This window comes from Schistocerca americana, chromosome 2 (genome assembly GCF_021461395.2).
Source record: "Schistocerca americana isolate TAMUIC-IGC-003095 chromosome 2, iqSchAmer2.1, whole genome shotgun sequence".
NCBI classification, from domain to species: Eukaryota; Metazoa; Arthropoda; class Insecta; order Orthoptera; family Acrididae; genus Schistocerca; species Schistocerca americana.
In genome coordinates, this window is record NC_060120.1 from 33,453,858 (window position 1) to 33,479,847 (window position 25,990).

General features: G+C 42.7%; 1 protein-coding gene across 1 annotated transcript in view; it reads right to left on the reverse strand.

The window, feature by feature from the left end:
* LOC124596072 (hepatocyte growth factor-regulated tyrosine kinase substrate) overlaps positions 1-25,990 on the reverse strand; it is a 114,053-nt gene that overhangs the window by 86,866 nt on the left and 1,197 nt on the right. Inside the window, exon 3 of the mRNA XM_047135057.1 lies at positions 163-238. Coding sequence (XP_046991013.1) covers positions 163-238 — 76 coding nt within the window. The remainder of the gene's footprint in view (positions 1-162; positions 239-25,990) is intronic.

Consider the following 25,990-nt stretch of genomic DNA (forward strand, 5'->3'; position numbering starts at 1 on the left):
ACAGGATATAAAGAAATAAATAAATAAAATACAGCATCTGCTTATCAATCTTTTTCTTACTTCCTACCTTCCCTTCTTCTACATGAAGTGGCAAATAAAAATTCTAAAATATTAAATTCTTTTTGCATAAGGTAAATTTTAAAAGAATATTAGAGAACTTACCAGAAGCCCAAACATTGCAATATGAGGGTTTGCATTATAGAGTTTCTTCTTAATTGCAGCAAGAGCATACTTTGGCCTGAAATATAAGTAGAGAAATTATAGCAAATTAAATGCATGGTTGTCATGAAATACATATGTGCAGGCTTGCATATCACTTCCATTTCATGAGAAAGAAATGATAACCAGAAATCGGTGAAAAAAAAAGAGACAATATATCAATTTTTCTTTCAAAGACATCTTTCACACTAATTTTAATCCAGTCTGCCAAATATATCTTAAGTTTTAACACAATACTTATTTTGGATTTATCTGCAGTCCTAAGTGCAAACAGTTTATTACTTTACCATATTCAGTACTGCTCAGCGACTAAAATGTAACATGCCATAGTTATCCCTCAATTTTTATTCATAGCATTTTAATACATAAAATATTTTTAGTGATTGTATCCCTACATGAAACATGGATGGATTAACTTCAGCTAAGATGCTCAGTTACATAAGAAGACTGAAGATTAGATGCATAGATCACATAACTAATGCGGAGGTACTGAATAGAATTGGGGAGAAGAGAAATTTGTGGCACAACTTGACCAGAAGAAGGGATCGGTTGGTAGATCATGTTCTGAGGTATCAAGGGCTCACCAATTTAGTACTGGAGGGCAGCGTGGAGGGTAAAAATCGTAGAGGGAGACCAAGAGATGAATACACTAAGCAGATTCAGAAGGATGTAGCTTGCAGTAGGTACTGGGAGATGAAGAAGCTTGCACAGGATAGAGTAGCATGGAGAGCTGCATCAAACCAATCTCAGGACTGAAGACCACAACAACAACAACAACAACAACTACTACTACACTGGTGTGTAGACGAGGGAAACATTCCACGTGGGAAAAATATATGTAAAAAACAAAGATGCTGTGACTTACCAAACGAGAAAGCGCTGGTAGATAGACACAATAAAAAACACACACACAAATTTCAAGCTTTCACAACCCAAGGTTGCTTTATCAGGAAAGAGGGAAGGAGAGGGAAAGACGAAAGGATGTGGGTTTTAAGGGAGAGAGTAAGGAGTCATACCAATCCTGGGAGTGGAAAGACTTCCCTTAGGGGGAAAACAGGACAGGTATACACTCACGCACACACACATATATCCATCCGCACATATACAGACGCAGGCAGACATATGTAAATGCAAAGTGGTTGGGCAGAGATGTCAGTCTAGGCGGACGTACAGAGGCAAAGATGTTGAATGACAGGTGATGTATGAGGGGCGGCAACTTGAAATTAGCGGAGGTTGAGGCCTGCTGGGTAACGGGAAGAGAGAATATACTGAAGAGCAAGTTCCCATCTCCGGAGTTCTGACAGGTTGGTGTTAGTGGGAAGTATCCAGATAACCCGGACGGTGTAACACTGTGCCAAGATGTGCTGGCCGTGCACCAAGGCATGTTTAGCCACAGGATGAACCTCATTACCAACAAACACCGTCTGCCTGTGTCCATTCATGTGAATGGACAGTTTGTTGCTGGCCATTCCCACATAGAACGCTTCACAGTGTGGGCATGTCAGTTGGTAAATCACGTAGGTGCTTTCACGCATGGCTCTGCCTTTGATCGTGTACCCCTTCCGGGTTACAGCACTGGAGTAGGTGGTGGTGGGAGTGTGCATGGGACAGGTTTTACACCGGGGGTGGTTACAAGGATAGGAGCCAGAGGGTAGGGAATGTGGTTTGACGATTTCATAGGGATGAACCAAGAGGTTACGAAGGTTAGGTGGACGGCAGAAAGACACTCTCGGTGGAGTGGGGAAGATTTCATGAAGGATGGCTCTCATTTCAGGGCAGGATTTGAGGAAGTCGTATCCCTGCTGGCGAGCCACATTCAGAGTCTGATCCAGTCCCGGAAAGTATCCTGTCAAAAGTTGGGCACTTTTGGGGTTCTTCCGTGGGAGGTTCAGGGTTTGAGGGGATGAGGAAGTGGCTCTGGTTATTTGCTTCTGTACCAGGTCAGGATGGTAGTTGCGGGATGTGAAAGCTGTTTTCAGGTTATCGGTGTAATAGTTCAGGGATTCAGGACTGGAGCAGATTCGTTTGCCAAGAAGACCTAAGATGTAGGGAAGGGACCGTTTGATATGGAATGGGTGGCAGCTGTCATAATGGAGGTATCTGTTGCTTGATGGTGGGTTTGATGTGGACGGGTGCGTGAAGCTGGCCATTGGACAGATGGAGGTCAACGCCAAGGAAAGTGGCATGGGATTTGTAGTAGGACCAGGTGAATCTGATGGAACCAAAGGAGTTGAGGTTGGAGAGGAAATTCTGGAGATCTTCTTCACTGTGAGTCCAGATCATGAAGATGTCATCAATAAATATGTACCAAACTTTGGATTGGCAGGCCTGGGTAACCAAGAAGGCTTCCTCTAAGCGACCCATAAATAGGGTGGCGTACGAGGGGGCCATCCTGGTACCCATGGCTGTTCCCTTTAATTCTTGGTATGTTTGGCCTTCAAAAGTGAAGAAGTTGTGGATTAGGATGAAGCTGGCTAAGGTAATGAGGACAGAGGTTTTAGGTAGGGTAGCAGGTGATCGGTGTGAAAGGAAGTGCTCCATCGCAGCAAGGCCCTGGACGTGCGGGATATTTGTGTATAAGGAAGTGGCATCAATGGTTACAAGGATGGTTTCCGGGAGTAACAGATTGGGTAAGGATTCCGGGCATTCCAGAAAGTGGTTGGTGTCTTTGATGAAGGATGGGAGACTGCATGTAATGGGTTGAAGGTGTTGATCTACGCAGGCAGAGATACGTTCTGTGGGGACTTGGTAACCAGCTACAATGGGACGGTCAGGATGTTTGGGCTTGTGAATTTTAGAAAGTAGGTAGAAGGTAGGGGTGCGGGGTGTCGGTGGGGTCAGGAGGTCGATGGAGTCAGGTGAAAGGTTTTGTAGGGGGCCTAAGGTTCTGAGGACTCCTTGAAACTCCGCCTGGACATCAGGAATGGGATTACCTTGGCAAACTTTGTATGTAATATTGTCTGAAAGCTGATGCAGTCCCTCAGCCACATACTCCAGACGATCAAGTACCACGGTTGTGGAATCCTTGTCAGCCAGAAGAATGATGATGGCTTGGTCAGCCTTCAGATCACGGATAGCCTGGGCTTCAGCTGTAGTGATGTTGAGAGTAGGATTAAGGTTTTTCAAGAAAGATTGAGAGGCAAGGCTGGAAGTCAGAAATTCCTGGAAGGTTTGGAGAGGGTGATTTTGAGGAAGAGGAGGTGGGTCCCGCTGTGACGGAGGACGGAACTGTTCCAGGCATGGTTCAATTTGGATAGTGTCTTGGGGAGTTGGATCCTTAGGAGTAGGATTAGGATCATTTTTCTTCGTGGCAAAGTGATATTTCCAGCAGAGAGTACGGGTGTAGGACAGTAAATCTTTGACGAGGGCTGTTTGGTTAAATCTGGGAGTGGGGCTGAAGGTGAGGCCTTTGGATAGGACAGAGGTTTCGGATTGGGAGAGAGGTTTGGAGGAAAGGTTAACTACTGAATTGGGGTGTTGTGGTTCCAGATTGCGTTGATTGGAATTTTGAGGTTTTGGAGGGAGTGGAGCTGGAAGTGGGAGATTGAGTAGATGGGAGAGACTGGGTTTGTGTGCAATGAGAGGAGGTTGAGGTTTGCTGGAAAGGTTGTGAAGGGTGAGTGAGTTGCCTTTCCGGAGGTGGGAAACCAGGAGATTGGATAGTTTTTTTGAGGTGGAGGGTGGCATGCTGTTCTAATTTGCGATTGGCCTGTAGGAGGATGCTCTGAACAGCCGGTGTGGATGTGGGAGAGGAAAGATTGAGGACTTTGATTAGGGATAGGAGTTGACGGGTGTGTTCATTGGCTGAGTTGATATACAGGTGAAGGATTAGGCGGGTGAGTGCTATGGATTGTTCAGTTTGGAACTGGTATAGGGACTGATGGAAAGAAGGGTTACAGCCAGCGATGGGAACTTTAAGTGTGAGGTCTTTGGGGGTAATGCCAAATATCAGACAAGCCTGAGTAAATAAAATATGGGAGCATAATCCGGCTAGGGCAAAGGCATGTTTGCGGAGGGAATGTAAATAAAACTTAATGGGATTGTTGTGGGGATGTTGTGAGGGTGACATGGTATTAGAAGGTGGAAAGTGTAACATGAGGCTAAAGTGAAAATAAAAATAAAAATATATGGAGAGAAATAAAGGTAAACTAGAAAGCAACTGGAGTACTGGTATGAAAAAAGTCGAAAAAGTGCTGGTTAAAGCTGTGCTATGTTGATCCTGTGGTGAACTTAGGTCGGTAAACAATGATGTGAACAAAGGTTGGGTAGTTGTATTGCCTCCAAAACACGTTAAAAGGTGGAAAAATTCTGGAAAATTTCGAAAAACCTGCATGTAAATGTATTAAAATGACTGCTTGTGTGGTGGCAGATTATGAAAATGTGGCTAACAATTGTCTGGCGAAGAAATAATAACGTTAAAACCTGTGGGAAGCTGCTAAAAAATGATCGGTTATGTGGGAAAAATGGGAATGGAAATAAAGCGAAAGTTGTTAGAACTGGCCGAAATGGTTGTTTAATAGGTGAAATGAACAAGCTTGTGTCTGTGTATGTGCGGATGGATATGTGTGTGTATGCGAGTGTATACCTGTCCTTTTTTCCCCCTAAGGTAAGTCTTTCCGCTCTCGGGATTGGAATGACTCCTTACCCTCTCCCTTAAAACCCACAACCTTTTGTCTTTCCCTCTCCTTCCCTCTTTCCTGACGAAGCAACCATTGGTTGCGAAAGCTAGAATTTTGTGTGTATGTATGTGTGTGTGTGTGTGTTTGTGTTTCTATCGACCTGCCAGCGCTTTCGTATGGTAAGTCACATCATCTTTGTTTTTAAATATATTTTTCCCACGTGGAATGTTTCCCTCTATTCCCCCCCCCCCCCCCCCTCCATAAATGAACGACACTAGAGGCTGATGGCTTTGATTAGCGATGTCCTTTCAGCAGTTCATGTATATCTGTTTATTTCCGCAACACTTCTATCTGACTAACCATCTCCCTATGCTTTGTTAACACTCAATGCACTGTAATCTAAAAAACACCTCCAGTCCTGGACTTTAAAAAGTATGCCTTTTTCTCTTCTCCAGAACAATCTACTAGGTGGTTAAAAGCTTTGACAATCTTCTTTCATCTATGCAGGATCTCATTTCATCATCACAACATGAGTACCAAAACTAAGTCTTGTCGATTGCTGTGCACAAAAGCAGTAATTAACAACACATTCTACACTGCTGGCAATCATTTTGTGGCTACACAAAAGTTCTTTCTCCCACATGCTCTACTTCCCATAGTAACTGACACAATATTAACAACAAATAAGTTGAGTTTGTAAAGACTTAGTAGCAAAAGTAAATAATCACATAAAGCTTTAAAACATGCTGAATAAGTTCCACAGTAAACAATCGCAGACACTACAGAAGAGAATACTCCTGATTATAGAAACCTGAACACACTTTCTATCTGTTTGGAGGAATAAAATCTAGAGTCAATAATTTCAGAGAGTAATGAGGACATTCAAGAAAAGTTATATGAAGCATTAACACAAGAAATAGGGTACACAGATCTCACTGTACATGCAAGTGCTGCTGTGCAGTGGGCCCATTTTTGCCATCCTATGCCACTCTGACCGAATATACAAAATGTGTAGCAGCAACCTAAAAGCTGTGTTGGAAAACTTGACCCTGATAGTATCAATTTCAAATACAAATTCCTGGTGGACCACACTGTTGCTGTCAAAACTAATAAGCTAAACTGTCTTACTCCTGGATATTTGGAAAGACAAAAGATAACTGTTTAGAGTCCTATCAACATTGAGGTAATTAGAGGCAGGTATATTTGGAGCTGGTGTGGTGAAACTAAGCACCTGATCCCATCTGTCTGCTTTGACCATGACACAATGGTGTGGTTTGTGATGGGCAAGGTGTTTTTTGAGTTGGTTTGTGTCTGTAAATGTCGTGTTGTTGTATTTCTGGTACCGCGCACCGCGAATTTGGAATACGCGCAAGACGGCATGGACGTCAAAGACCCCTAGAAGTCTCAGCACCATCACGCCTTAAGCTGTAGTGGCGTGCGCCTCCTGGCCCATGTTTAATGTGAGGACACCACAGTGGAACATGTGGTCCCAGCGGCCAATAGCGGCACCCCGATCACGTATTTAAGCGCCTGCCTCTCACTCAGCCAGTGAGTCTAATCATTGCGTGCATCTTGACACATCGCCTCGACAACAGACAGCATGTTTACCATTCTTTATTTTCATTACTAGTGGACATCCTGGATTCGTTTGGTTGTCTCTGTCACCCTGTTGCTTCTTGCATGTTGTCGTCGTAAGGTCTCTCTCAATCGTCCGTCGTCGTTTCGTGTCCGTCCTTTCCGTTTGTTTGTTTGTTCGCAGGCCACTTTCTGTTTGGGGTCCCGCCGTGCTTTCTCAGCCACCCCGCAACCGTTCCAGTCGCGGTTACAAAATTTTTGGCTATGAGGTAAACGGTGGCAGTTGTCAGCATAGAGGCGAATTTGGTCTGTCTTCTGGGGCAACAGCAGCAGCTCATGCAGCCGCAGCAACTCCAGTTAGACATCTTACAACAGTTGCTGTGGTTGCTAACGGACAAAGTCGATGCCCGGGACACATTATCACAACAGCTTCCGAGTCTTCGGGTGTCCAGTGCTTTCCCGCGTCCGCCACCTTTCCCGCCCTTTAATGACGCTAAATAGGACTGGGAAACCTACTTATATCAGCTGAAACAAGATTTCACGGCTTTTCAAGTCACAGGTGACTCCTTGTAGCGGTCGTCGTTTTTGTCTTGGGCTTCCCCAGACACGTTCTCTCTTCTCCGCAAGTTGGCACCATTGTCCGATTCTGTGGCTCTCTCTTTCCAGGAGATATGCCTTTTGCTGACAAACTATTATTTCCAACGCTACCAAGTGGTCGACTCTCGGCTGCAGTTCCACCATTACGATAAACAGCCTGGTCAATCATATCGTTCCTGGGTCACAGACTTGCAGGGTCCCAGCTGTCGATGCGATTTTACGTGCACCAAGCAGCAATGTAAGGCTTTGTATGCGGACTCCCTGATCCGGAATGTGGTGCTTCAACTGGCTCCCGATCCCGAGGTCTGTACTGCTGCACTGAAACTCGATAACCCCTCCTAGGAAGAGATTCTCCGCAATGCAAACTCCATTGAAATTGCTCAAGTGGCTAACGAGCGTCTTATGTCGCAGCCGCAGGTGGCGGCAATCAAGGCGTCATGGCGGGTTCCGCCCTCGCGACGTCGACGTGGCCCGGCCGACAGAGGCCAGTGCTGTCGTGACTCCTCGTTGTCCGACGTCTGTATGGCATTGGCGCCTCCGATCGCCCCTCGTCACCACACGCGCAGAACACTTCCATCTTGCCCACAGTGCTTTACTGCACATTCTCGAGCCGATTGTTCCCATCACTGGAAAACGTGCACGCTGTGTAACAAGGACGGCCACATCCGTTGGTTTCTCGTAGTCGCTCGACTCGCTCCAGTCCTGCCCCTCCTGGGCCTCAAGATACAGTCCACGTTCTGCAATCAATCATCCCACACAGGATGACCCCATCAGCGCCGAAGCTTTTCCTCACACTCTGCCTTTTCACTGAGGATGTCAGTTTTCAGGTCAACACTGGGGCCACTGTCTCCCTGATTAATATGGTGACACATACCCGGCTAGGCTCTCCTGAGTTGTCACCTCCCTCTCGCCGTTTGGTCGCCTATGGAGACCATTCCATTCCCCTTCGTGGGCAGTTCGTCGTCCAGGCGACGTACAAGTGTGTTCCCCGGCTCCTTACCTTCTTTGTCGTCGACCAGCTCCTTGCCCTCTTTGTCGTAGACCACCCATCGGCTTTGAATATTTTTGGCCTGGATACATTTCAACTGTTTGGCTTTTCAATTTGTGACGAAGTTAAGGTCATTTCCACGTCTGTTCCTTTTCAGGACTTGGACGATCTGTGCTCCACTTTTGCGCCATGGTTTGCAATGGATCTCTGATGTGCTTCCGGTTTTCAGGTGCACCTCAACCTATGGCCGGATGCGCAGCTTCGCTTTTTCCTGGCCTGGCCCCTTCTGGTGGCCTTACGGCCGGCAGTCAAGCAGGAACTTGATCAGCTCCAGGCTGCTGGCGTTTTGGACCCTGTGACTTACAGTGCCTGGGAGACGCCATTGGTGGTCATACGAAAACCCAATGGGTCCCTTCAGCTGTGTGGAGACTTCGGCACTACTGTCAATGCTCATTCCCTCATTGACACTTACCCCATTGCCTGACAGGAAGACCTTCTCGCCAAGCTTGCCAGGGTAAAGTATTTTTCAAAGATCGACCTGGCTGAGGCATACCACCAGTTACCCTTGGATGCCGAATCTCAGAACATCATGGTTATCAACACACCTTTCGGATTGTATAAGTATAAGTGCCTTCCCTTTGGTGTCTCTTCTGCACTGGCCATTTTCGAACAGTTCCTGGAGCAGCTTACACAGCCTATCCCCTCCTGGGTGAATTATATGGATGACATCTTGGTCACCGGGCGTTCCCGCCAGGAGCATTTGCGAAACCTCAGTGCCTTGTTTCATGCTCTCTGCAGGTTTACGCTGTCAGCTGGACAAGTGTTTTTTTTGTTTTTTACTTAGGCCACTGGCTTAGCAAAGATGGCATTCGTCCTTCGGGTCGTAATGTCGTGGCCATTGAGGCCCTTCCTTGTCCCAAGGACTTAGCTGAACTCCAGGTGTTTTTGGGCAAGGTTACTTATTTTTTAAAGTTCTTGCCCCAGGCTGCCTCCGTTGCTCAACCCCTCAATCACTTGCGTTACAAAGGAGTACCTTTCGATTGGACTCCTGCCTGTGACCAGGGTTTTCTCGATTTAAAGGTGATGCTGAAGTTTGCCCCTTGCCTTACTCCCTTCTCTCTGGAGTTGTGGTGGCTGATGCTTTGGCATATGGCATTGGGGCCACCCTTGCGCATCAGGATGCCGATGGCTCTGAACAGCCCATCGCTTATGCCTCTAAGACGTTGACCCCAGCACAACGGAACTACTCCCAGACTGAAAAGGAGACCCTGGCGATCAGGTTCACCGTCCAAAAATTTCACACCTATCTCTTTGGGGCAAAGTTCACCCTCCTGATGCACCATAAACCCTTGGTTACACTTTTCGGACCCCACTCTCACCTTCCAGAGCGGATGGCTCAACATCTCCAGTGCTGGGCGTTGTTTTTACAAAATTACGCTTACACCATCCTGTATAAGCCCACCGCCCACCATGCTAATGCGGTGGCTTTGTCACATCTCTCAGAAGGCCCCGATCCTGCCTTTGACCAGCAGGAGGTCCTCTGCTTTCAAATTGATTCTGCCCACCAGGATGCGCTGGATGGTCTGCCTCTTATGGCTGCTCATATTGCCCCAGCTACCCGCTGTGACCCTATCTTACGGCAGGTTCTCCACTACGTGGTCCACGGGTGACCCTCCTATGTTACCCGTCGCATGCAGTCCGATTTCAGCCCCTGGCGCCACCTGTCCCACAGGCTCTCTCAATGGTCAATGATGTCCTTCTGTTGGTCACGGAGTCGGAAGCCCATCGGGTTGTCATCCCTCTCGATCTGCGGCTTCGGAAGCTCAGTTTGTTACACCACGGGCACTGGGGTATGCCCGTATGAAAGTTTTGCCTCGCCAGCACGTGTATTGGCCCAGCATCAATGGCGATATTGACCGCCTGGTCCGTGGGTGCACTGTGTGTGCGCGTCACCAGGCAACCCCCCTTCAGTCGTTTGCACCTTGGCCTGTGACTCGCCAGCCCTGGGATCACGTCAATATTGGTTTTGGGGGCCCGTTTTTGGGATCCATGTGGTTACTTACATTGATGCCTACTCCAACTACCCATATGTCATCCGCATGGCATCCAGCACCACGGAGGCTACACTCACGGCCCTGGCCCAGGTTCTCGCCATTGAGGGCCTGCCACACACATTGGTCGCCAATAATGGCCCCCAATTCACGGAGTCCTCCTTCCACGACTTCTGTAAGGCCAACGGTATCAAACATATCCGTAGCCCGCCTTTCCACCCTTCGTCCAATGGCGCGGCGGAGAGGCTTGTCCGCACTTTTAAACAACAGTTGACAAAGGCGGTCAACACACCTCCAATCATGTCAGCCCTTACCCTACACCTATCACACTACCCAAATTGACGGACGTAGTCCGGTGGAGCTCCTTCATGGGCGACAGTTGCGGACCCTGCTCCATTTGCTGATGCCATCACCCTCCCACCCCCACTCCCGGCCCTCTCAATATTATGCGCCCAGCGCAGCCATGTGGGCCCGTGTGTACAGGTGCAAGAGGGGTTGGAGACCTGCCATGGTCATTGCGGCCCATGTCGTCAATGCAGACGTCAAAAGGGTTGGAGCGCTGCCATCATAATCAGCTCCGCCCACGTGCCCCCGCGGGACTCCACCCCTACCTTCTTCAGGTGCGGACATGGTCCTCGAGTCGCCGCCCCTGCCCCCGGTTGCTGTCTCCCCGCGGGCCTGCCGCCGGCCCTTCCCGTCACTGGGTGGATCAGCAGCTTCCTCCCCTGCCTGGACTTTGGGTCAGCCGTCATGGATACTTTGGGCGTCCCTCCTTCGCCGCGAACGGCGGTTGATGGGCCCGGCTCTTCTTCCCAGTTCCACCCACCTCAGCACCGTCGAGGACTTTTCTGCCCCTACGCGCAAGTTTCAGGGAGGAGGGATCTGATGCCGCGCGCCACGGATTTGGAATATGAGCAAAACGGCATGGACGTTGCAAGACCCCTAGAGGTCTCTGCACCATCACGCCATAAGCTTTGGTGGCGCGCGCCTCCGGGCCAATGTTTAATGTGAGAGTGCCACAGTGGAACACGTAGGCCCCATTGGCCAATAGTGGCGTCCCAATCATGTATTTAGGTGCCTGCCTCTCGCTCAGCCAGTGAATCTAATCATTGTGTGCATCTTGACATATCGCCTCGACAACAGACAGCGTGTTTACCGTTATTTGTTTTCATTACTAGTGGACGTCTTGGATTAATTTGGTTGTCTCTGTCACCCCGTTGCTTCTTGCATGTTGTCATCATAAGATCTCTATTGATCGTCCGTTGTTGTTTCATGTCCGTCCTTTCCGTTTGTTTGTTTGTTTGTTCGCAGGCCGCTCTCCGTTTGGTCCCGCTGCGCTTTCTCGGCCTCCCTGTGACCATTCCGGTCACAGTTGCAAGAGTATTTGATGGCCCCCTCTGGTGGTGGATGTTGACGTGTTGAGTCTAATGCGTGGTGTTAGGTTCATTTGAGTCTCAGTTGCCACTGTGGTAGCATGGCTTTATTTGAGTCTAGGTGGTCAGTGCTGTAACGTAGATTTGGAAGTGCTTCCTTTGTTTTCAGTGAGTTGTTATGATTTTCTTCTTCTTCTTCTTCTGCTTATGTGTTACGTCTGATTAGTTTAGGGGGTGTGTGTGTGTGTGTGTGTGTGTGTGTGTGTGTGTGTGTGTGTGTGTGTGTGTGTGTACGCGCGCCCCCATCTGCACGTGTGCATGCTGGGCAACCAAGGTGCAAGGTGATTTTGTCGGAAGCTTCTCTTGGTAAGTAATTTTTGTTTTGGTTTTATTCTATAGTAATTGAGATGTTTTGTCTGTTTTATACTTATGGTATTTCGGTTGTATTTTAATTCATCTAGTGAATATGGTTTTTTTTGGGTGTTTGAATGGTTGGGCTTTTGGTTTCATTGATGTTTTGTGAGTTATGTAGGTGTGTGAAGTTTAAGGTTTGGACCCTTCTTTTAATTTTAATTTGTGTTTTGCCAGTAGTATCGAGAGCTGTGTTTGAGCTACATAGGTCAAGGGCAATGTCCGATTCTATTTTTCAGAGTTGTAGGTGTTGGTTTTTTGGTATCGAGGGCTTTCTTTGAGCTATATAGGTTGTGTGAAGTGTATGACTCCTGTTGGTTTTGTGACTGTAGAGCTATGTCATAAGTTAAGGTGTTTTTTTTTTTTTTTTTTGTTTTTATTTTAAATAATAATAATATTTGTTTTTGGATGGTGTGATGTCTTGTACTGTTATATATTTAGCTACCATAAACCCCCTATTCCTCACAGTTGTCCCGTTAGTTTCATTTTATTGTTGGACTGAGACATTCTTGTGCCTTTTTATTTCTGTTCGTGTTTGTTGGCATGAGTATGTACTGATGACATTGTCATTTTGTATGCATTGGAGGTAAACATTTCCACCATATTGATGACATCATGGGTCAAAGCAGATGGGTGGAATCGGATACTTCCCTAATTCTGTGAACTCCGTTTCATTTCAATTGGACACAGTGGTTTGAATTGATTGCATGATTTTGTAAGATAAATCTCTGTCCAACATGTTAGTCTTTGCTTGCAAGTTAATTTGTGACACAGATTATTAGGGACGAACTTTTGACAGAGCTGTGTCTTCAGAATCACAAAGTAATACTGGCTGAAACAGACAAATCAGCTTCAGCTTTGTGTGTCACTCTTGTCAACATTGTAACCCCAGACTTTTTGCAGAAGATGATGCAATTATCTATAATGAAGTACTGCCTGGGGGAAAAAAAATGCATAAATATTCAGTCCAATCACAATAAGACTTCGCAAAGGTACACAGATTGGCAACATGATTTAAATTTTCAAAAATTTAAAATTGTGTACTTCATAAAAAAAAGGACAGTATCCTATGATTACATAACCAAAAACTTACAGATGGAATCAGGCAACTCACACAAATACCTGTGGGTAACACTTTGTAGGGATATGAAATAGAACGATTGCATAAGTTCAGCTGCTGGTAAAGCAGGTGTCAGACTTCAGTTTATTGATACTCTACTAGCAAAATAAGATCAGTTTACAAAGGAGAAGGCTTGCAAATCACTCGTATGACCCATCCTAAAATAACAATAACAACACTCAATAACCATTCATATTATCATAAAAATTGCAGCAGTTAAAAAGTCGAGAATGATGAGGCGTTCCCAAAAGCCACATAGCTTTATGAAGATGCTTTATTCGCAACTACCGGCTTTGTGTCAGTATAGACGCATCTTCAGATTTATACTGGTCATATTTCCATAACATAGATGGACAATCCCCCCCATGAACCATAGACCTTGCCGTTGGTGGGGAGGTTTGCGTGCCTCAGTAACACAGATAACCGTACCGTAGGTGCAACCACAACGGAGGGGTATCTGTTGAGAGGCCAGACAAACGTATGGTTCCTGAAGAGGGGCAGCAGCCTTTTCAGTAGTTGCAGGGGCAACAGTTTGGATGATTGACTGATCTGGCCTTGTAACACTAACCAAAACGGCCTTGCTGTGTTGGTACTGCGAACGACTGAAAGCAAGGGGAAACTACGGCCGTAATTTTTCCCGAGTGCATGCAGCTTTACTTTATGATTAAATGATGATGGCGTCCCCTTGGGTAAAATATTCCCCCATTCGGATCTCCGGGCGGGAACTACTCAGGAGGACGTCGTTATCAGGAGAAAGAAAACTGGCGTTCTACAGATCAGAGCGTGGAATGTCAGATCCCTTAATCGGGCAGGTAGGTTAGAAAATTTAAAAAGGGAAATAGATATAGTGGGAATTACTGAAGTTCGGTGGCAGGAGGAACAAGACTTTTGGTCAGGTGAATACAGAGTTATAAATACAAAATCAAATAGGGGTAATGCAGGAGTAGGTTTAATAATGAATAAAAAAATAGGAGTACGGGTCAGCTACTACAAACAGCACAGCGAACGCATTGTTGTGGCCAAGATAGACACGAAGCCCACGCCTACGACAGTAGTACAAGTCTATATGCCAACTAGCTCTGCAGATGATGATGAAATTGAAGAAATGTGTGATGAGATAAAAGAAATTATTCCGATAGTGAAGGGAGACGAAAATTTAATAGTCATGGGTGACTGGAATTCAATAGTAGGAAAAAGAAGAGAAGGAAACGTAGTAGGTGAATATGGATTGGGTCTAAGAAATGAAAGAGGAAGCCTCCTGGTGGAATTTTGCACAGAGCACAATTTAATCATAGCTAACACTTGGTTCAAGAATCATAAAAGAAGGTTGTATACATGGAAGAAGCCTGGAGATACAGACAGGTTACAGATAGATTATATAATGGTAAGACAGAGATTTAGGAACCAGGTTTTAAATTGTAAGACATTTCCAGGGGCAGATGTGGTCTCTGACCACAATCTATTGGTTATGAACTGTAGATTAAAATTGAAGAAACTGCAAAAAGGTGGGAATTTAAGGAGGTGGGACCTGGATAAACTGACTAAATCAGAGGTTGTACAGAGTTTCAAGGAGAGCATAAGGGGACAACTGGCAGGAATGGGGGAAAGAAATAAGTAGAAGAAGAATGGGTAGCTTTGAGAGATGAAGTAGTGAAGGCAGCAGAGGATCAAGTTGGTAAAAAGATGAGGGATAGTAGAAATCCTCGGGTGACAGAAGAAATACTGAATTTAATTGACGAAAGGAGAAAATATAAAAATGCAGTAAATGAAGCAGGCAAAAAGGAATACAAACGTCTCAAAAATGATATCGACAGGAAGTGCAAAATGGCTAAGCAGCCATGGCTAGAGGACAAATGTAAGGATGTAGAGGCTTATCTCACTAGGGGTAAGATGGATACTGCCTAAAGGAAAATTAAAGAGACCTTTGGAAAAAAAGAGAACCACTTGTATGAATATCAAGAGCTCAGATGGAAACCCAGTTCTAAGCAAAGAAGGGAAAGCAGAAAGGTGGAAGGAGTATATAGATGGTCTATACAAGGGCGATGTACTTGAGGGCAATGTTATAGAAATGGAAGAGGATGTAGATGAAGATGAAATGAGAGATATGATACTGCATAAAGAGTTTGATAGAGCACTGAAAGACCTAATTCGAAACAACGCCCCGGGAGTAGACAACATTACATTAGAACTACTGACAGCCTTGGGAGAGCCAGTCCTGACAAAACTCTACCATCTGGTGAGCAAAATGTATGAGACAGGCAAAATACCCTCAGACTTCAAGAAGAAAATAATAATTCCAATTCCAAATAAATCAGGCGTTGACAGATGTGAAAATTACCGAACTATCAGTTTAATAAGTCACGGCTGCAAAATACTAACGCGAATTCTTCACAGACGAATGGAAGCCGACCTCGGGGAAGATCAGTTTGGATTCCGTAGAAATATGGGAACATGTGAGGCAATACTTACCCTACGACTTATTTTAGAAGCTAGATTAAGAAAAGGCAAATCTACGTTTCTAGCATTTGTAGACTTAGAGAAAGCTTTTGACAGTGTTGACTGGAATACTCTCTTTCAAATTCTGACGATGGCAGGGGTAAAATACAGGGAGCGAAAGGCTATTTACAATTTGTACAGAAACCAGATGGCAGTCGAGGGGCATGAAGAGGAAGCAGTGGTTGGGAAGGGAGTGAGACAGGGTTGTAGCCTCTCCCCGATGTTGTTCAATCTGTATATTGAGCAAGCAGTAAAGGAAACAAAAGAAAAATTCGGAGTAGGTATTAAAATCCATGGAGAAGAAATAAAAACTTTAAGGTTCGCCGATGAAATTGTAATTCTGTCAGAAACAGCAAAGGACTTGGAAGAGCAGTTGAATGGAATGGACAGCGTCTTGAAAGGAGCGTATAAGATGAACATCAACAAAATCGAAACGAGGATAATGGAGTGTAGTCGAATTAAGTCGGGTGATGCTGAGGGAATTAGATTAGGAAATGAGACACTTAAAGTAGTAAAGGAGTTTTGCTATTTGGGGAGCAAAATAACTGATGATGGTCGAAGTAGAGAGGATATAAAATGTAGACTGGGAATGGCAAGGAAAGCGTTTCTGAAGAAGAGAAATTTGTTAACATCGAGTATAGATTTAAGTGTCAGGAAGTCGTTTCTGAAAGTATTTGTATGGAGTTAGCCACGTATGGAAGTGAAACATGGACGATAAATAGTTTGGACAAGAAGAGAATAGAAGCTTTCGAAATGTGGTGCTACAGAAGGATGCTAAAGATTAGATGGGTTGATCAAATAACTAATGAGGAGGTACTGAATAGGATTGGGGAGAAGAGGAGTTTGTGGCACAACTTGACTAGAAGAAGGGATCGGTTGGTAGGACATGTTCTGAGGCATCAAGGGATCACCAATTTAGTATTGGAGGGCAGCGTGGAGGGTAAAAATCGTAGAGGGAGACCAAGAGATGAATAAACTAAGCAGATTCAGAAGGATGAAGACTGCAGTACGTACTGGGAGATGAAGAAGCTTGCACAGGATAGAGTGGCATGGAGAGCTGCATCAAACCAGTCTCAGGACTGAAGACCACAACAACAACAACAGATGGACAATTACAAAGTCCCAGCTTTTGGGAAGTTACTCATGTTAAAAGTCAAACCACAGTGGTGGGTTGTCATAATAAAATTGAGCACACACTAAATACACTTGTAAAAATGTGCAAAGCATGACTGCTGAATGAGCCAGACCCATGGCAATAGGTGGTATTGAATACCTCCCTTGCTGTGTACATACTAAAAACATCCATAGCATTGCCAATAATTCGAAATATGGTAATGCATTGTCAGTTACTACAGCATGAGGTTTGCCTACTTTGGGTATGTAGGCTTTTACCGGAGATATTGAATGTATACATGAAAGGGCAGCAGAAATGGGTTACTTAGGTTTGTTTGACACATGGGACAGTGTCACAGACGTGTTAAAGAAACTAAACTGGTAGACTCAAATATAGATGTGAACTATCCCGAGGAAGCCCACTAACAAAGTTTCAAGAACCAGATTTAAATTATGACAAAGAATATACTGCAGGCGTAGTCCATATCAACTTAGGGAGGCTAGGAAAAAAATCTTACCTTCACAGTCTCGGATGTTCTTGAATTTAGCACATGTTAAAATAAAAGACTTAGTAAAGAACACGCATTTTTTATTTTTGTTTTCCCCAAAATAATTTCTGCTGCGAGATACAGTCCCCCAAAGATGATATTGCGCATACCATTTTGATGAAGTGAGTATTGGAAAAAATTTTAAAATACTGTATCTCTGGAACAGCTCTAGATATTTTGTTGGCTTTTTAATTTGAAAGATAGTTGCTTTACGATTACAAAGAAATCCTCCATTTGGACTTATCTGTCAAAGTTCTTTTACTATAGCATTCTGAACTTCTTTAAATAATTTATGGAACTTTTTTTTCCTTCAAAATACCAATCCATAAAATTTTGATTTTCTCCTGTTGATTAGTACCATATAGTTCCACATTCCCTGAAATGTAGAGCTTCCACTTTCAGGATGAACAGGTTTTACAAACAACTGGAATTTTTGCCATATATAAAACCTGTTTTATTATCACATAACAGGTTCATAAAAATCAAAACCTAGCCTTATTTAAAATAATTTTAGTTTCGAAAGATGTGTAAGAGACTCATTTTTAAAGCATTTTAAATAGTTCCAAAATGTATGTGAAAGGTTCAAAGACTTAAAGGTTTCAATTTATACAACTTCTGTCCACTCTGTTTTGTACTGAAATTAGCCAGCCAATAAACTAAAAATGTGTTCCACTGCTTCAGTATCTTCCTTTGATATAGAGTGATGCCTTCCTGTTGAACCAATAGGAACTGGAGCACTTAACAGTCTTCAAAACAGTGTGAACAGGAAGTGAGCACTGATGGTGTTGTTGCTGCCCTTCAGCTGGAAACCTATATCCAGCAGCTGGTCCATGTGGTAGCATAAAGTTCACTACAATTTTGTTTAACTCTTAACTAGTGTCTACAATCTCTGAAAACCACCAGTCAGACACACACACACACACACACACACACACACACACACCTTCTCAGGTTGTTAATCTGAATATTATCCTGCTGTTACTGAGGTGTTGGACAAACGAATGAAATTTCTTCTTTCTTGCTCTTTAAAGTGTGTGCAATACGAGTTCGCCCATCAATTTTGAGTCCAAAAATGTGTCTTCTGAATTCCTTTCACAGGAGTAATTAGTTTGGACCATTCTTCTTTTTTTCTGCTGACGGAATTCTTCGATTTCCTCTTTGGACAAAAGAATGAGGGCTGTGGATGTGTAAGATTTCACGACTCTCGTAAAATCCTCAGCATTCTGAATCACAGCTGTATTTAGTCTGGAAAGATTATGTTTTGTAGCACGGTGCTTCAGCAGGCCTCCTACATCACACAAGGCCCCTTCCTGCAACCAGTAGCACTGTATACTCAGCCAGTTGGCACAAGCGACTTACTCAATTCAAACAGCTGGTAATGAATTTTAAAGTAAGACGGAGCACATCAGAAATAATGATGATCTTCTCTGCCCCTGTTGAAGAACTTTGCCATTGCTAGCAAAGCAATTGCTGAGTCATGTCCTGAGTTATCACTTATAACTGCAATACTTGGGGAATTGTTTTCAAAACATGTCACTCCTGTAAAAATTGAAACCTGATCATTACTCCAATGATACCCTTCTAATTCTTGTGGGAGAGTTACAGACCAGTTCCCAGCTAAATCACAGTGAAGCACTAAACATAGTTCCTTAGCCTGGCACACCCTTTCACTTCTGCAAAGTTGTGTTGTTGCAATTTCTTCATATGTTGGTGTGTTACTCCTTTCACTAACCATTTATAAAGTTAGTCAATGAAACTGTCAAAGGTAACAGTTTTCTTAATTAGTTCATTTTCCTCGCATGTCGCATATCTAATTTCTGCAGAGTTATGTGATTCGCCTTCCAGGCCAAGTGTTTGTAAAGATAGTCCTCCCTTTCCAGGGCAGTCACCACATCCTTGAAACAAACAAGCCTCTCGCTTTAAGTCACAGACTACCAATGACTTCACACGCCCAACCAAGGTGTTGTACGTCACGTGCTCCAGTAAGTTCCTCAAAGTTACCACACAAAGTTCAAAATTTGTGCAGTACACACACAGACAGACATCTCTATGTGGGTTTCGAATTACCCAATTATTTGATCTTCCAATGTGTGAAGTTGTATAGTTGCTCTTAAAAACTGCAAAGTTTCTTTAATACTGAGAGTCATGTACCTCTTCACTTTCACAAACTTTTGACCTTCAACTGTTAGTGTCTTTTTTGTTCACACTATGATGAGAACAGTACCATTTATCTTCCAGATAAAATGACTGTGATATTTGAACTTTAGCTGCTTCTACCGAATGACCATAATACGGATCTGGTCTTCTGAAGACTCCTTTCACAAACCTCATATTTCTTGATTTGTCTTCCATGTACTTTGATACTGATGGAATGTGGTTCAAAATTGTTTTCTTTGAAAATGTCTCTGGAATAATAGTTAAAATTTGCACCTTTTCACTGTAGGATGCACAATATTCGACAGCTGAATTGATATCTGTGAAAACTTCCTGGCAAGAGGTGTAACAGTGCTATGGTTCATTTCCTTCTTAAGATGAAATTTCTACTTTGGAAAGCGTGGTCAGTTTTGCTGTAGTGTATTCATCCATAGCTCTGCACTTTCTTGATGCATTGATCTTATGACTCTACTTCATTGGCCATGGTTTCTTAACAGGAATAACACCTACCTCTGTAGTTGACTGATTCAGTGTATTTAATTCTTCCTCTATTGATCTACATCATCTGCACCATGGGAGGCTTCACCTTGTTAAGATACTATCATTGTTGTTATACTGTCAAAACACTTAGAACACAAAAAGTCATCACTGGAAACCTCTTCACTTTGAAACAGAGTATTCAAATGAGAATGCTTATCCCCAACTTGAACAAAGTCTGTTTTTTTTTGTTTGTCTTGTATAGTCCTATCACTCTTTTATGGATATACAAAAAGTCAGCACACTTCACTCTCCTGACGTCCCAGTTAGAAGACATTTCAAACTGTCCTTTTCACAAAACACACTGCAACTGTGTCAGCTGGCAAATTCCTCATGAAAACACAGAACTCACTGTATGGTCTCAGATTTCTAAGGAGCCTCTTCAGTAAACAAATTAGCACTGGACAACTACAATACAGAAAACCTGCAATGAACAACCACGACAAAGAAACTGACAAGACACTATAACAAAGTGTAAGAAATATCTGCAACAATGAAAATGAAAAGAAATAATTGCAACAAACAAAGCAACAAGAAATAACTGCAAGAAAGACAATAGAAATAAACACTGTAACAAAGAAATTAGTAAGAAACAACTTCAGTGAAGACATACATTACCCTTGAAAGTTAAAAAAAAAATGATTTTTTAAAAATAAAACCTGTCCAAATTAAAAATGGTACAGAGAATATAGTACTACATGGTGTTAACCAACAGAAAAAAATCTAACTTTTCTGGATTGGTATCTTTGAAAAATCCTGTAAATTATTCAAAAATAAAAATAAAATAAAAAGAACTTTGACAGATATGTCCAAATGGAAGACACCATTGTAATCATAAAGCAATTATCTTTTAAAAATCTAACAAAATGTCTATAACTGTTACAGAGGTACAGTATTTTAAAAAATTTTCCAAAATTTGCATCTTCAAAATGATGTTTGCAGTGTCATCTTTGGAGTCCCATACCTTGGGGCAGGAACTTGTTTTGAAGGGGGAAAAAAAAGTGTTCCTTAATTACTCCAGAATTTTAACATATGCTAAATTCAATAACATCCAAGACTATGTCTACTTCAATAAACTGCCAATAACCATTAAAAAGCTGGATCGGATAAGGCACAGTTTAAACAGAGTATGAAAGACTTTTTGATAGACAACTGCTGCTACTCTATAGGTGAATTTCTTAACAGGAACTGTTAGACCAGCTTAAGTAAACATGCCTGTTAGATTTCAGTTTTGAAATCACTTGGTCACAATAGCCAAGATTAGGCATTTAGAGTGTGATAAATTTATTAAAGTGCATAACTATGTTTCATTCTGACACTGTATTAATTCTGTAAATATTAGCAGTTCCAGTTTGCTGTAATGTGTTCACCTATTTTGTCAATCTGCCGACAAATGACCGCCAGGCTAGTGAGTATTCTATTCAAATGATTTATGTTTTCTATGATTACTTTTCGACTTGTTCCACATCCATGAAAATCATCTCATTTTAGGGTCTATGGAATAAAAACTGAATCTAATTTAATCTAATCTGTAATCATCATAATAAAAAAGCAAATGTCTGTCTCAGTGTGTGGTGTATGCTTTCATTATTCATTACTTATATGAACACTTGCCCCCCCATGAACCATGGACCTTGCCGTTGGTGGGGAGGCTTGCGTGCCTCAGCGATACAGATAGCCGTACCGTAGGTGCAACCACAACGGAGGGGTATCTGTTGAGAGGCCAGACAAACGTGTGGTTCCTGAAGAGGGGCAGCAGCCTTTTCAGTAGTTGCAAGGGCAACAGTCTGGATGATTGACTGATCTGGCCTTGTAACAATAACCAAAACGGCCTTGCCGTGCTGGTACTGCGAACGGCTGAAAGCAAGGGGAAACTACAGCCGTAATTTTTCCCGAGGGCATGCAGCTTTACTGTATGATTACATGATGATGGTGTCCTCTTGGGTAAAATATTCCGGAGGTAAAATAGTCCCCCATTCGGATCTCCGGGCGGGGACTACTCAAGAGGATGTCGTTATCAGGAGAAAGAAAACTGGCGTTCTACGGATCGGAGCGTGGAATGTCAGATCCCTTAATCGGGCAGGTAGGTTAGAAAATTTAAAAAGGGAAATGGATAGGTTGAAGTTAGATATAGTGGGAATTAGTGAAGTTCGGTGGCAGGAGGAACAAGACTTCTGGTCAGGTGACTACAGGGTTATAAACACAAAATCAAATAGGGGTAATGCAGGAGTAGGTTTAATAATGAATAGGAAAATAGGAATGCGGGTAAGCTACTACAAACAGCATAGTGAACGCATTATTGTGGCCAAGATAGATACGAAGCCCACACCTACTACAGTAGTACAAGTTTATATGCCAACTAGCTCTGCAGATGACGAAGAAATTGAAGGAATGTATGATGAAATAAAAGAAATTATTCAGATTGTGAAGGGAGACGAAAATTTAATAGTCATGGGTGACTGGAATTCGAGTGTAGGAAAAGGGAGAGAAGGAAACATAGTAGGTGAATATGGATTGGGGGACAGAAATGAAAGAGGAAGCCGCCTGGTAGAATTTTGCACAGAGCATAACTTAATCATAACTAACACTTGGTTTAAGAATCATGAAAGAAGGTTGTATACATGGAAGAACCCTGGAGATACTAAAAGGTATCAGATAGATTATATAATGGTAAGACAGAGATTTAGGAACCAGGTTTTAAATTGTAAGACATTTCCAGGGGCAGATGTGGACTCTGACCACAATCTATTGGTTATGACCTGTAGATTAAAACTGAAGAAACTGCAAAAAGGTGGGAATTTAAGGAGATGGGACCTGGATAAACTGAAAGAACCAGAGGTTGTACAGAGATTCAGGGAGAGCATAAGGGAGCAATTGACAGGAGTGGGGGAAATAAATACAGTAGAAGAAGAATGGGTAGCTTTGAGGGATGAAGTAGTGAAGGCAGCAGAGGATCAAGTAGGTAAAAAGACGAGGGCTAGTAGAAATCCTTGGGTAACAGAAGAAATATTGAATTTAATTGATGAAAGGAGAAAATATAAAAATGCAGTAAGTGAAACAGGCAAAAAGGAATACAAACGTCTCAAAAATGAGATCGCCAGGAAGTGCAAAATGGCTAAGCAGGGATGGCTAGAGGACAAATGTAAGGATGTAGAGGCCTATCTCACTAGGGGTAAGATAGATACCGCCTACAGGAAAATTAAAGAGACCTTTGGAGATCAGAGAACGACTTGTATGAATATCAAGAGCTCAGATGGAAACCCAGTTCTAAGCAAAGAAGGGAAAGCAGAAAGGTGGAAGGAGTATATAGAGGGTATATACAAGGGCGATGTACTTGAGGACAATATTATGGAAATGGAAGAGGATGTAGATGAAGATGAAATGGGAGATACGATACTGCGTGAAGAGTTTGACAGAGCACTGAAAGACCTGAGTCGAAACAAGGCCCCCGGAGTAGACAATATTCCATTGGAACTACTGACGGCCGTGGGAGAGCCAGTCCTGACAAAACTCTACCACCTGGTGAGCAAGATGTATGAAACAGGCGAAATACCCTCAGACTTCAAGAAGAATATAATAATTCCAATCCCAAAGAAAGCAGGTGTTGACAGATGTGAAAATTACCGAACTATCAGCTTAATAAGTCACAGCTGCAAAATACTAACACGAATTCTTTACAGACGAATGGAAAAACTAGTAGAAGCCAACCTCGGGGAAGATCAGTTTGGATTCCGTAGACACACTGGAACACGTGAGGCAATACTGACCTTACGACTTATCTTAGAAGAAAGATTAAGGAAAGGCAAACCTACGTTTCTAGCATTTGTAGACTTAGAGAAAGCTTTTGACAATGTTGACTGGAATACTCTCTTTCAAATTCTAAAGGTGGCAGGGGTAAAATACAGGGAGCGAAAGGCTATTTACAATTTGTACAGAAACCAGATGGCAGTTATAAGAGTCGAGGGACATGAAAGGGAAGCAGTGGTTGGGAAGGGAGTAAGACAGGGTTGTAGCCTCTCCCCGATGTTGTTCAATCTGTATATTGAGCAAGCAGTAAAGGAAACAAAAGAAAAAATCGGGGTAGGTATTAAAATTCATGGAGAAGAAATAAAAACTTTGAGGTTCGCCGATGACATTGTAATTCTGTCAGAGACAGCAAAGGACTTGGAAGAGCAGTTGAATGGAATGGACAGTGTCTTGAAAGGAGGATATAAGATGAACATCAACAAAAGCAAAACAAGGATAATGGAATGTAGTCTAATTAAGTCGGGTGATGCTGAGGGAATTAGATTAGGAAATGAGGCACTTAAAGTAGTAAAGGAGTTTTGCTATTTGGGGAGCAAAATAACTGATGATGGTCGAAGTAGAGAGGATATAAAATGTAGGCTGGCAATGGCAAGGAAAGCGTTTCTGAAGAAGAGAAATTTGTTAACATCCAGTATTGATTTAAGTGTCAGGAAGTCATTTCTGAAAGTATTCGTATGGAGTGTAGCCATGTATGGAAGTGAAACATGGACGATAAATAGTTTGGACAAGAAGAGAATAGAAGCTTTCGAAATGTGGTGCTACAGAAGAATGCTGAAGATTAGATGGGTAGATCACATAACTAATGAGGAAGTATTGAATAGGATTGGGGAGAAGAGAAGTTTGTGGCACAACTTGACCAGAAGAAGGGATCGGTTGGTAGGACATGTTCTGAGGCATCAAGGGATCACCAATTTAGTATTGGAGGGCAGCGTGGAGGGTAAAAATCGTAGAGGGAGACCAAGAGATGAATACACTAAGCAGATTCAGAAGGATGTAGGTTGCAGTAGGTACTGGGAGATGAAAAAGCTTGCACAGGATAGAGTAGCATGGAGAGCTGCATCAAACCAGTCTCAGGACTGAAGACCACAACAACAACAACAACATGAACACTTGTATATTTTTCTGCATATTTTAAATTACATCAGTAATTCCATAGATGAAACAGCAAGCTATAGCCTACACTACCAACAACAATGTTAACAGGGAAAAAATTTCAACAAATCTTATTAAAATTATGCACAGAAGCAATCAACAAATCAATACTAAACTGACTGGAAGAGCAGTATTGCCATTAACAATTGGAAATAAAAATAGGAGAGTCTGTTCACACATTGACGCAACAAAGGGACAAAAACTGGAGGTTGGAAATTAATTTGAAAGTGCTGTGAACAACAAAAGTACAAAATCAGAACACATTTTTCATCTGTTGTGGTTCACATTCTAAAGTCCATCCATGTGACCTCAAGACTCCATGAAATGTCTGAATTATGAGGATCAGTTGATGTCAAATCATGCAGTAAATTTTCAAGTCCACAATATTAAATTATGGTGGGTGAGTTGAGTTTAGCTTAGCTTTTTGCTTGTTAAGTGAAACATTTTCACAACAACTCACCTTGATGTGGAATGTGTCAGTATATTTACAAATAAGATACATTTTCTTTAAGATAGCATGGCTACATGCTGGATTTTTTTGTATTTAGCATGGCTACATGCTGGATTTTTTTGTATTAATCTTAGTTAACAACAAAATTTAACAACTGTGACCTAACCACAAACATACTATCTACTTAGAAATCCATTTACACAGTAGTGGTTTTCGAGAAGCGGTTATTTCAGTTTTACAACTTTCATTACCATATTATCTACCAATGTGTCTTAATTCACAGGGGAGTTGGTAACATATTCCTTAAGCTGCATACTTTGCTCCTTTCTGCACACTATCAAGGTTAAATCATAGCTGAAGATATTTTATACCATATGTTATATTTCTGCATAATATTATTTCCAAATAATGTCTTTCTTCACAACAATCCACATATTATGAAGCTGCTGTTGGTATGCCTACTTTTTTTTAAACAGTTTGCCTACATGAAGTTCAATGATGGGCACCAGATGTCCTAACAGCATTTTTCATTTTTCACTACAATAAATATTCTCTCTCTCTCTCTCTCTCTCTCTCTCTCTCTCTCTCTCTGTGTGTGTGTGTGTGTGTGTGTGTGTGTGTGTGTGTGTGTGTGTGTAATTGGCCCATTTACTATCAATTTCAGTGTTTGTATTTTTGTTATTTATTTACTTGCCCATTATCACAGAAATCCACTCTTTGCACACTCTCGGTATTTGTGTTCTATTTTTATATTTAGGTAATAACAAGGTCATTAATGG